Genomic DNA, 13073 nt, shown 5'->3' on the forward strand with positions numbered 1-13073 from the left:
GAGCCAGGGTGGTGTTGAGTGTGTGTGGCTGAGGAGTGGCCATTGAATGGGTGTGAGGCAGGGTGGTGTAGATTGTGTGTGGCTGAGGAGTGGCCATTGCATGGGCATGAGGCAGGGTGGTGTAGATTGTGTGTGGCTGAGGAGTGGCCATCGCATGGGCATGAGGCAGGGTGGTGTAGATTGTGTGTGGCTGAGGAGCGGCCATCGCATGGGCATGAGGCGTGGGCATCTCATGGGCATGAGGCAGGGTGGTGTAGATTGTCTGTGGCGCAGGAGTGGCCATCTCATGGGCGTGAGGCTGGGTGGTGTAGATTGTGTGTGGCTGAGGAGTGGCCATCACATGGGCGTGAGGCAGTGTGGTGTAGATTGTGTGTGGCTGAGGAGTGGCCATTGCATGGGCATGAGGCAGGGTGGTGTCTATTGTGTGTAGTTGAGGAGTGGCCATTGCATGGACGTGAAGCAGGGTGGTGTAGATTGTGTGTGGCTGAGGAGTGGCCATCACATGGGCGTGAGGCAGGGTGGTGTAGATTGTCTGTGGCTGAGGAGTGGCCATTGCATGGGCATGAGGCAGGGTGGTGTCGAGTGTGTGTGGCTGAGGAGTGGCTATTGTATGGGCAGGAGGCAGGGTGGTGTAGATTGTGTGTGGCTGAGGAGTGGCCATCGCATGGGCGTGAGGCAGGGTGGTGTAGATTGTGTGTGGCTGAGGAGTGGCCATCGCATGGGCGTGAGGCAGGGTGGTGCAGATTGTGTGTGGCTGAGGAGTGGCCATTGCATGGGCGTGAGGCAGGGTGGTGTAGATTGTGTGTGGCTGAGGAGTGGACATTGCATGGGCGTGAGGCAGGCTGGTGTAGATTGTGTGTGGCTGAGGAGTGGCCATCGCATAGGCATGAGGCAGGGTGGTGTAGATTGTGTTTGGCTGAGGAGTGGCCATTGCATGGGCATGAGGAAGGGTGGTGTAGATTGTGTGTGGCTGAGGAGTGGCAATCGCATGGGCATGAGACAGGGTGGTGTAGATTGTGTGTGGCTGAGGAGTGGCCATTGCATGGGCATGAGGCAGGGTGGTGTCGAGTGTGTGTGGCTGAGGAGTGGCTATTGTATGGGCAGGAGGCAGGGTGGTGTAGATTGTGTGTGGCTGAGGAGTGGCCATCTCATGGGCGTGAGGCAGGGTGGTGTAGATTGTGTGTGGCTGAGGAGTGGCCATCGCATGGGCGTGAGGCAGGGTGGTGTAGATTGTGTGTGGCTGAGGAGTGGCCATTGCATGGGCGTGAGGCAGGGTGGTGTAGATTGTGTGTGGCTGAGGAGTGGACATTGCATGGGCGTGAGGCAGGGTGTTGTAGATTGTGTGTGGCTGAGGAGTGGCCATTGAATGGGCGTGAGGCAGGATGGTGTAGATTGAGTGTGGCTGAGGAGTCGCCATTGCATGGGCATTGGGCAGGGTGGTGTAGATTGTGTGTGGCTGAGGAGTGGCCATTGCATGGGCGTGAGGCAGGGTGGTGTAGATTGTGTGTGGCTGAGGAGTGGCCATTGCATGGACATGGGCAGGGTGGGGTCGATTGTGTGTAGCTGAAGAGTGGCCATTGAATGGGCAGGAGGCAGGGTGGTGTAGATTGTTTGTGGCTGAGGAGTGCACATTCCATGGGCATGAGGCAGGGTGGGCAGGGTGGTGTAGATTGTGTGTGGTTGAGGAGTGGCCATTGCATGGGCATGAGGCAGGGTGGTGTTGATTGTGTGTAATGGCAAGGTAGTTTGAGTGAATGCAGGAGGATGAGTGGGCATTTCCTGGGGATGGTAGATGGAGGTGTAGAATGAGTGCATAGGTGGGGAGCACGCAGTATGAGGTGCAGCCAATGCATGGGTGGGTGATGCAGGTCAGTAGAAGGTGAATGGGATAGGCCTGTGGGCTTTGATATGAATGTTAGATGTAGAGTGAGGGTGAGTGGGAGCGGCTGTACGAACAGGCAGCATGGTCGGTAGGTGCACATCAGGCAGCATGGTCGGTGCACATCAGGCAGCATGGTCGGTAGGTGCACATCAGGCAGCATGGTCGGTGCACATCAGGCAGCATGGTCGGTAGGTGCACATCAGGCAGCATGGTCGGTGCACATCAGGCAGCATGGTCGGTAGGTGCACATCAGGCAGCATGGTCGATGCACATCAGGCAGCATGGTCGGTAGGTGCACATCAGGCAGCATGGTCGGTAGGTGCACATCAGGCAGCATGGTCGGTAGGTGCACATAGAGCAGCATGGTCGGTAGGTGCACATCAGGCAGCATGGTCAGTAGGTGCACATCAGGCAGCATGGTCGGTAGGTGCACATAGAGCAGCATGGTCGGTAGGTGCACATAGAGCAGCATGGTCGGTAGGTGCACATCAGGCAGCATGGTCGGTAGGTGCACATAAGGCAGCATGGTCGGTGCACATCAGGCAGCATGATCGGTAGGTGCACATAGAGCAGCATGGTCGGTAGGTGCACATCAGGCAGCATGGTCGGTAGGTGCACATCAGGCAGCATGGTCGGTAGGTGCACATCAAGCAGCATGGTCAGTAGGTGCACATCAGGCAGCATGGTCGGTAGGTGCACATCAGGCAGCATGGTCGGTGCACATCAGGCAGCATGGTCAGTAGGTGCACATCAGGCAGCATGGTCGGTAGGTGCACATCAGGCAGCATGGTCGGTAGGTGCACATAGAGCAGCATGGTCGGTGCACATCAGGCAGCATGGTCAGTAGGTGCACATCAGGCAGCATGGTCAGTAGGTGCACATCAGGCAGCATGGTCGGTAGGTGCACATAGAGCAGCATGGTCAGTAGGTGCACATCAGGCAGCATGGTCGGTAGGTGCACATCAGGCAGCATGGTCGGTGCACATCAGGCAGCATGGTCGGTAGGTGCACATCAGGCAGCATTGTCGGTAGGTGCACATCAGGCAGCATGGTCGGTAGGTGCACATCAGGCAGCATGGTCGGTGCACATCAGGCAGCATGGTCAGTAGGTGCACATCAGGCAGCATGGTCGGTAGGTGCACATCAGGCAGCATGGTTGGTGCACATCAGGCAGCATGGTCAGTAGGTGCACATCAGGCAGCATGGTCGGTAGGTGCACATCAGGCAGCATGGTCGGTAGGTGCACATCAGGCAGCATGGTCGGTGCACATCAGGCAGCATGGTCGGTAGGTGCACATCAGGCAGCATGGTCGGTAGGTGCACATCAGGCAGCATGGTCGGTGCACATCAGGCAGCATGGTCAGTGCACATCAGGCAGCATGGTCGGTGCACATCAGGCAGCATGGTCGGTAGGTGCACATCAGGCAGCATGGTCGGTAGGTGCACATCAGGCAGCATGGTCGGTAGGTGCACATCAGGCAGCATGGTCAGTGCACATCAGGCAGCATGGTCGGTAGGTGCACATCAGGCAGCATGGTCGGTGCACATCAGGCAGAATGGTCACTAGGTGCACATCAGGCAGCATGGTTGCTAGGTGCACATCAGGCAGCATGGTCGCTAGGTGCACATCAGGCAGCATGGTCGGTAGGTGCACATCAGGCAGCATGGTCGCTAGGTGCACATCAGGCAGCATGGTCGGTAGGTGCACATAGAGCAGCATGGTCGGTAGGTGCACATCAGGCAGCATGGTCGCTAGGTGCACATCAGGCAGCATGGTCGCTAGGTGCACATCAGGCAGCATGGTCGGTAGGTGCACATTAGCCAGCATGGTCGGTAGGTGCACATCAGGCAGCATGGTCGGTAGGTGCACATCAGGCAGCATGGTCGGTAGGTGCACATCAGGCAGCATGGTCAGTAGGTGCACATCAGGCAGCATGGTCAGTAAGTGCACATAGAGCAGCATGGTCGGTAGGTGCACATCAGGCAGCATGGTCGGTAGGTGCACATCAGGCAGCATGGTAGGTGCACATCAGGCAGCATGGTCGGTGCACATCAGGCAGCATGGTCGGTAGGTGCACATCAGGCAGCATGGTTGTTGCACATCAGGCAGCATGGTCGGTAGGTGCACATAGAGCAGCATGGTCGGTAGGTGCACATCAGGCAGCAGGTTCGGTAGGTGCACATAGAGAAGCATGGTCGGTAGGTGCACATCAGGCAGCATGGTCGGTAGGTGCACATCAGGCAGCATGGTCGGTGCACATCAGGCAGCATGGTCGGTAGGTGCACATTAGGCAGCATGGTCGGTGCACATCAGGCAGCATGGTCGGTAGGTGCACATCAGGCAGCATGGTCGGTAGGTGCACATCAGGCAGCATGGTCGGTTGGTGCACATAGAGCAGCATGGTCGGTAGGTGCACATCAGGCAGCATGGTCGGTAGGTGCACATCAGGCAGCATGGTCGCTAGGTGCACATCAGGCAGCATGGTCGGTAGGTGCACATCAGGCAGCATGGTCGGTAGGTGCACATCAGGCAGCATGGTCGGTGCACATCAGGCAGCATGGTCGGTCGGTGCACATCAGGCAGCATGGTCGGTAGGTGCACATCAGGCAGCATGGTCGCTAGGTGCACATCAGGCAGCATGGTTGCTAGGTGCACATCAGGCAGCATGGTCGGTGCACATCAGGCAGCATGGTCGGTAGGTGCACATCAGGCAGCATGGTCGGTAGGTGCACATCAGGCAGCATGGTCGGTAGGTGCACATCAGGCAGCATGGTCGCTAGGTGCACATAGAGCAGCATGGTCGGTAGGTGCACATCAGGCAGCATGGTCAGTAGGTGCACATCAGGCAGCATGGTCGGTAGGTGCACATCAGGCAGTATGGTCAGTAGGTGCACATCAGGCAGCATGGTCAGTAGGTGCACATCAGGCAGCATGGTCGGTAGGTGCACATAGAGCAGCATGGTCAGTAGGTGCACATCAGGCAGCATGGTCGGTGCACATAGAGCAGCATGGTCGGTAGGTGCACATCAGGCAGCATGGTCGGTAGGTGCACATCAGGCAGCATGGTCGGTGCACATCAGGCAGCATGGTCGGTAGGTGCACATTAGGCAGCATGGTCGGTGCACATCAGGCAGCATGGTCGGTAGGTGCACATCAGGCAGCATGGTCGGTTGGTGCACATAGAGCAGCATGGTCGGTAGGTGCACATCAGGCAGCATGGTCGGTAGGTGCACATCAGGCAGCATGGTCGCTAGGTGCACATCAGGCAGCATGGTCGGTAGGTGCACATCAGGCAGCATGGTCGGTAGGTGCACATCAGGCAGCATGGTCGGTGCACATCAGGCAGCATGGTTGGTCGGTGCACATCAGGCAGCATGGTAGGTAGGTGCACATCAGGCAGCATGGTCGCTAGGTGCACATCAGGCAGCATGGTCGCTAGGTGCACATCAGGCAGCATGGTCGGTGCACATCAGGCAGCATGGTCAGTAGGTGCACATCAGGCAGCATGGTCGGTAGGTGCACATAGAGCAGCATGGTCAGTAGGTGCACATCAGGCAGCATGGTCGGTAGGTGCACATCAGGCAGCATGGTCGGTGCACATCAGGCAGCATGGTCGGTAGGTGCACATCAGGCAGCATGGTCGGTAGGTGCACATCAGGCAGCATGGTTGGTAGGTGCACATCAGGCAGCATGGTCGGTAGGTGCACATCAGGCAGCATGGTCAGTAGGTGCACATCAGGCAGCATGGTCGGTAGGTGCACATCAGGCAGCATGGTCGGTAGGTGCACATCAGGCAGCATGGTCAGTAGGTGCACATCAGGCAGCATGGTCGGTAGGTGCACATCAGGCAGCATGGTCGGTGCACATCAGGCAGCATGGTCGGTAGGTGCACATCAGGGAGCATGGTCGGTAGGTGCACATCAGGCAGTATGGTCGGTGCACATCAGGCAGCATGGTCGGTGCACATCAGGCAGCATGGTCGGTAGGTGCACATCAGGCAGCATGGTCGGTGCACATCAGGCAGCATGGTCACTAGGTGCACATCAGGCAGCATGGTTGCTAGGTGCACATCAGGCAGCATGGTCGCTAGGTGCACATAAGGCAGCATGGTCGGTAGGTGCACATCAGGCAGCATGGTCGCTAGGTGCACATCAGGCAGCATGGTCGCTAGTTGCACATCAGGCAGCATGGTCGGTAGGTGCACATCAGGCAGCATGGTCGCTAGGTGCACATCAGGCAGCATGGTCGGTGCACATCAGGCAGCATGGTCGGTAGGTGCACATCAGGCAGCATGGTCGGTAGGTGCACATCAGGCAGCATGGTCGGTGCACATCAGGCAGCATGGTCGGTCGGTGCACATCAGGCAGCATGGTCGGTAGGTGCACATCAGGCAGCATGGTCGCTAGGTGCACATCAGGCAGCATGGTCGCTAGGTGCACATCAGGCAGCATGGTCGGTGCACATCAGGCAGCATGGTCGGTGCACATCAGGCAGCATGGTCGGTAGGTGCACATCAGGCAGCATGGTCGGTAGGTGCACATCAGGCAGCATGGTTGGTAGGTGCACATCAGGCAGCATGGTCGGTAGGTGCACATCAGGCAGCATGGTCAGTAGGTGCACATCAGGCAGCATGGTCGGTAGGTGCACATCAGGCAGCATGGTCGGTGCACATCATTCAGCATGGTCGGTAGGTGCACATCAGGCAGCATGGTCGCTAGGTGCACATCAGGCAGCATGGTCGCTAGGTGCACATCAGGCAGCATGGTCGGTAGGTGCACATCAGGCAGCATGGTCAGTAGGTGCACATCAGGCAGCATGGTCGGTAGGTGCACATCAGGCAGCATGGTCGGTGCACATCAGGCAGCATGGTCGGTAGGTGCACATCAGGCAGCATGGTCGGTAGGTGCACATCAGGCAGCATGGTTGGTAGGTGCACATCAGGCAGCATGGTCGGTAGGTGCACATCAGGCAGCATGGTCGGTAGGTGCACATAGAGCAGCATGGTCGGTAGGTGCACATCAGGCAGCATGGTCGGTAGGTGCACATCAGGCAGCATTGTCGGTGCACATCAGGCAGCATGGTCGGTAGGTGCACATCAGGCAGCATGGTCGGTAGGTGCACATCAGGCAGCATGGTCGGTGCACATCAGGCAGCATGGTCGGTAGGTGCACATCAGGCAGCATGGTCGGTAGGTGCACATCAGGCAGTATGGTCGGTGCACATCAGGCAGCATGGTCGGTGCACATCAGGCAGCATGGTCGGTAGGTGCACATCAGGCAGCATGGTCGGTGCACATCAGGCAGCATGGTCGGTAGGTGCACATCATGCAGCATGGTCGGTAGGTGCACATCAGGCAGCATGGTCAGTGCACATCAGGCAGCATGGTCGGTAGGTGCACATCAGGCAGCATGGTCGGTGCACATCAGGCAGCATGGTCACTAGGTGCACATCAGGCAGCATGGTTGCTAGGTGCACATCAGGCAGCATGGTCGCTAGGTGCACATAAGGCAGCATGGTCGGTAGGTGCACATCAGGCAGCATGGTCGCTAGGTGCACATCAGGCAGCATGGTCGCTAGGTGCACATCAGGCAGCATGGTCGCTAGGTGCACATCAGGCAGCATGGTCGGTGCACATCAGGCAGCATGGTCGGTCGGTGCACATCAGGCAGCATGGTCGGTAGGTGCACATCAGGCAGCATGGTCGCTAGGTGCACATCAGGCAGCATGGTCGCTAGGTGCACATCAGGCAGCATGGTCGGTGCACATCAGGCAGCATGGTCGGTAGGTGCACATCAGGCAGCATGGTCGGTAGGTGCACATCAGGCAGCATGGTCAGTAGGTGCACATCAGGCAGCATGGTCAGTAGGTGCACATCAGGCAGCATGGTCGGTAGGTGCACATCAGGCAGCATGGTCGGTAGGTGCACATAGAGCAGCATGGTCGGTAGGTGCACATCAGGCAGCATGGTTGCTAGGTGCACATCAGGCAGCAATTTCGGTGCACATCAGGCAGCATGGTCGGTAGGTGCACATCAGGCAGCATGGTCGGTAGGTGCACATCAGGCAGCATGGTCGCTAGGTGCACATAGAGCAGCATGGTCGGTAGGTGCACATCAGGCAGCATGGTCAGTAGGTGCACATCAGGCAGCATGGTCGGTAGGTGCACATCAGGCAGCATGGTCGCTAGGTGCACATCAGGCAGCATGGTCGGTAGGTGCACATCAGGCAGCATGGTCGGTAGGTGCACATCAGGCAGCATGGTCGGTGCACATCAGGCAGCATGGTCGGTAGGTGCACATCAGGCAGCATGGTCGGTAGGTGCACATCAGGCAGCATGGTCGCTAGGTGCACATCAGGCAGCATGGTCGGTAGGTGCACATCAGGCAGCATGGTCGGTAGGTGCATATCAGGCAGCATGGTCGGTGCACATCAGGCAGCATGGTCGGTCGGTGCACATCAGGCAGCATGGTCGGTAGGTGCACATCAGGCAGCATGGTCGGTAGGTGCACATCAGGCAGCATGGTCGGTAGGTGCACATCAGGCAGCATGGTCGGTAGGTGCACATCAGGCAGCATGGTCGGTAGGTGCACATAGAGCAGCGCAGTGCAGGGGGTGGGTTGCGGGGTGCACACAGGCTGAAGGAGAGAGCCTGGTGCTTTCAGGGTGACCGTGGCATAAAGCGTGTATTAGAGCGGGCGAGGCATTGTGGGGAGGTGGGGTGCATTCCTTACGCCTCATCCAGCTGCTACTTGAAGAGTAAGTATTGAGTTTGTGTCTGAAAGGTGCGCAAGTGTGAGCTGCATTTGTGTGGCCCGATGTTGCCGTGGGCTCCATTCTTTCAAGTTCCCGATTCTGTCCTGGACCCAGTTGTGTGTAGGGACGCCCCTGCAAGTGCACATCATGATAACCTGGGCATTTGTCCATCTTTGTAGCATCACACTTGCTCATTCTATTTGCCCCTTTCCTATCCCCTCCAGTGAGGTGCAGAATGAAACATGTCTCCTTTTTGGCATAAAAAGGCTGCAGATTTATTTTCACAACATAATAAATTCCAAAACACTGCAAACAACTTAGTGAAAATAGTTCCGAAGGTGCTGCTACTGCTCTGCTCCCCTTTTCCGAACAAAGTCCACAGTAGGCCCAACTCCCCCAACCATTCGTGTCTGAGACCCGCCTGCCCCTGCAGGTGTTCCTGGGCTGGGGGAGTGCCGCTTATTCGGGGAAGCTGAGCCCTCATTGCTACCACCAGACGCCCCCGCCGCTTAGGCCCCCAAGAGGTGCTGGACCCGAGAAGAGTGAAGACCCTTCTGGCTTTCCCATGGCTCATTCAGAGTCTGTATCTTGCCAATGGTCACCAAAACACTATCTCGCTGTCCTGTGACGACAACGGCCAGGACTTGCTGTACCACTGTTCCTCATGCAGGGTGGGTGGGTGGAAAATTATTCCAAATCTTCCGGTGCGGCGGGCTTCCTACTTGGGGCTGGATACTCCTGCAGCAGGACGCCCACCGGCTTATATGACGGTTGGCACGCGCCCTTCTTTTGTTGCCCTTCGCAGGCTTTTGCTTGCATTTGGCGACTTGCCACGACCCTCCCCCTTACCCTGGTGTGAGAGAGGAGGACCCTGCCCATGTTATCCAGGCGCCTCCTCAATTTTTCTCCATCGTCACCTTCATGTCCTTGCCAGTCAAGGTGGGATGTGACGGGAAATGAAGGGATGTGAGGGGATATGACGGGATGGGATGGGAATTGATATGAATTGACAGAAAATGACGGGAAATGACGGGATTTGAGGGGAAATGACCTAAATGCCTTTTGTCCATTCTTGTAGTATATTGTAGTAGATAGGATGAGGAGAATGATGGATACCAACTAAATAACCATGATGACATGTCAGTATTATGCAAAATAAAACGACTGTCCGATATGCAGAATTGTCAGAAGTGAAGGTATAATGCTGCCTTTCTTTCAGGGAGACCTGGGCCCGCTGGGCATTGCTGGGGAGCAGGGCCTGATTGGCGTAAGGGTGAGTACTGGTGTGAGTGAACATTACTTGCCCACGGCCTGACAGGTGTAACAATGAGGAATGCTTGCGCATGACGAGCCTGTGTGGTGGTGAGTGACGTGTGTGTACATGCCTGATAGATACGGCCTGCACACTCCTAGGTGTGAGGGAGTGCTCTTGCTATGTGTCCTTGTAGGTGTCAGGGGGTGCTCTTGCTATGTGTCCTTGTAGGTGTCAGGGGGTGCTCTTGCTATGTGGCCTTCTAGGTGTGAGGGGGTGCCCTTGCTATGTGGCCTTCTAGGTGTGAGGGGGTGCTCTTGCTATGTGGCCTTCTAGGTGTGAGGGGGTGCCCTTGCTATGTGGCCTTCTAGGTGTGAGGGAGTGCTCTTGCTATGTGTCCTTGTAGGTGTCAGGGGGTGCTCTTGCTATGTGTCCTTGTAGGTGTCAGGGGGTGCTCTTGCTATGTGGCCTTCTAGGTGTGAGGGGGTGCCCTTGCTATGTGGCCTTCTAGGTGTGAGGGGGTGCCCTTGCTATGTGGCCCTCTAGGTGTCAGGGGTTGCTCTTGCTATGTGTCCTTGTAGGTGTGAGGGGGAGCTCTTGCTATGTGGCCTTCTAGGTGTGAGGGGGAGCTCATGCTATGTGGCCTTGTAGGTGTGAGGGGGAGCTCTTGCTATGTGTCCTTGTAGGTGTCAGGGGGTATTCTTGCTATGTGGCCTTCTAGGTGTGAGGGGGTGCCCTTGCTATGTGGCCTTCTAGGTGTCAGGGGGTGCTCTTGCTATGTGGCCTTCTAGGTGTCAGGGGGTGCTCTTGCTATGTGGCCTTCTAGGTGTGAGGGGGTGCCCTTGCTATGTGCCCTTGTAGGTGTGAGGGGGTGCCCTTGCTATGTGCCCTTGTAGGTGTCAGGGGGTGCACTTGCTATGTGGCCTTGTAGGTGTGAGGGGGAGCTCTTGCTATGTGGCCTTCTAGGTGTGAGGGGGAGCTCTTGTTATGTGGCCTCTAGGTGTGAGGGGGTGCTCTTCCTATGTGGCCTTCTAGGTGTCAGGGGGTGCTCTTGTTATGTGGCCTTCTAGGTGTGAGGGGGAACTCTTGCTATGTGGCCTTCTAGGTGTCAGGGGGTGCTCTTGTTATGTGGCCTTCTAGGTGTGAGGGGGTGCTCTTGATATGTGGCCTTCTAGGTGTGAGGGGGAACTCTTGCTATGTGGCCTTCTAGGTGTCAGGGGGTGCTCTTGTTATGTGGCCTTGTATGTGTGAGGGGGTGCCCTTGCTATGTGGGTTTGTAGGTGTGAGGGGGTGCTCTTGCTATGTGTCCTTCTAGATGTGAGGGGGAGCTCTTGCTATGTGCCCTTGTAGGTGTGAGGGGGAGCTCTTGCTATGTGTCCTTCTAGGTGTGAGGGGGAGCTCTTGCTATGTGACGTTGTAGGTGAGAGGGGGAGCTCTTGCTATGTGCCCTTGTAGGTGTGAGGGGGTGCTCTTGCTATGTGTCCTTCTAGATGTGAGGGGGAGCTCTTGCTATGTGCCCTTGTAGGTGTGAGGGGGTGCTCTTGCTATGTGGCCTTCTAGGTGTGAGGGGGTGCTCTTGCTATGTGGCCTTCTAGGTGTGAGGGGGTGCCCTTGCTATGTGGGTTTGTAGGTGTGAGGGGGAGCTCTTGCTATGTGGCCTTCTAGGTGTGAGGGCGAGTACTCGTTTTACCTGTCCCAGGAGGTGTGAATATGAGTATTGTTTGTATGGTCTTATGTGTCTGGATTTGTACCTCACCTGCCCCCCCCCCCCCCCGCTCCCTGGTAGAGGAGCCCAGGCAAGGTTTGGGGAACATCCATTGCATTCCTCACACAGGGGAAGGTGTTGGCTCGTTGAAGTATTGACTTGTGTGTGTTATCAGGGCTATACGGTCCGGTGCTGGCAGGGATGGGAAGCAGTGGTTGGGGCATCGTCCCGGATCAGCTGGGGAAGCTGTACGGTCCGGTGCTGCAGGGATGGGAAGCAGTGGTTGGGGCATCGTCCCGGATCAGCTGGGGGAGCTGTACGGTCCGGTGCTGCAGGGATGGCATGCAGTGGTTGGGGCATCGTCCCGGATCAGCTGGGGGACCTGTACGGTCCGGTGCTGGCAGGGATGGGAAGCAGTGGTTGGGGCATCGTCCCGGATCAGCTGGGGGAGCTGTACCGTCCGGTGCTGGCAGGGATGGGAAGCAGTGGTTGGGGCATCGTCCCGGATCAGCTGGGGGAGCTGTACGGTCCGGTGCTGCAGGGATGGCATGCAGTGGTTGGGGCATCGTCCCGGATCAGCTGGGGGAGCTGTAGGGTCCGGTGCTGCAGGGATGGCATGCAGTGGTTGGGGCATCGTCCCGGATCAGCTGGGGGAGCTGTACGATCCGGTGCTGCAGGGATGGCATGCAGTGGTTGGGGCATCGTCCCGGATCAGCTGGGGGAGCTGTACCGTCCGGTGCTGGCAGGGATGGGAAGCAGTGGTTGGGGCATCGTCCCGGATCAGCTGGGGGAGCTGTACGGTCCGGTGCTGCAGGGATGGGAAGCAGTGGTTGGGGCATCGTCCCGGATCAGCTGGGGGAGCTGTACGGTCCGGTGCTGCAGGGATGGCATGCAGTGGTTGGGGCATCGTCCCGGATCAGCTGGGGGAGCTGTACGGTCCGGTGCTGGCAGGGATGGGAAGCAGTGGTTGGGGCATCGTCCCGGATCAGCTGGGGGAGCTGTACGGTCCGGTGCTGCGGGGATGGCATGCAGTGGTTGGGGCATCGTCCCGGATCAGCTGGGGGAGCTGTAGGGTCCGGTGCTGCAGGGATGGCATGCAGTGGTTGGGGCATCGTCCCGGATCAGCTGGGGGAGCTGTACGGTCCGGTGCTGCAGGGATGGCATGCAGTGGTTGGGGCATCGTCCCGGATCAGCTGGGGGAGCTGTACCGTCCGGTGCTGGCAGGGATGGGAAGCAGTGGTTGGGGCATCGTCCCGGATCAGCTGGGGGAGCTGTACGGTCCGGTGCTGCAGGGATGGGAAGCAGTGGTTGGGGCATCGTCCCGGATCAGCTGGGGGAGCTGTACGGTCCGGTGCTGCAGGGATGGCATGCAGTGGTTGGGGCATCGTCCCGGATCAGCTGGGGGAGCTGTACGGTCCGTTGCTGGCAGGGATGGGAAGCAGTGGTTGGGGCATCGTCCCGGATCAGCTGGGGGAGCTGTA

The 13073-nt window shown here is 57.8% G+C and overlaps 1 protein-coding gene across 2 annotated transcripts in view; it reads left to right on the forward strand.

Moving 5' to 3' along the window:
* Positions 1 to 13073, forward strand: part of COL27A1 (collagen type XXVII alpha 1 chain) — a 1990256-nt gene that overhangs the window by 1295696 nt on the left and 681487 nt on the right. For both annotated transcript variants that reach the window (XM_069609095.1, XM_069609096.1), the window contains exon 35: positions 9855 to 9908. In XM_069609095.1, coding sequence (XP_069465196.1) covers positions 9855 to 9908 — 54 coding nt within the window. The remainder of the gene's footprint in view (positions 1 to 9854; positions 9909 to 13073) is intronic.

This window comes from Ambystoma mexicanum, chromosome 8, assembly GCF_040938575.1.
Source record: "Ambystoma mexicanum isolate Mex_15411 chromosome 8, UKY_AmexF1_1, whole genome shotgun sequence".
Taxonomy (NCBI): Eukaryota; Metazoa; Chordata; class Amphibia; order Caudata; family Ambystomatidae; genus Ambystoma; species Ambystoma mexicanum.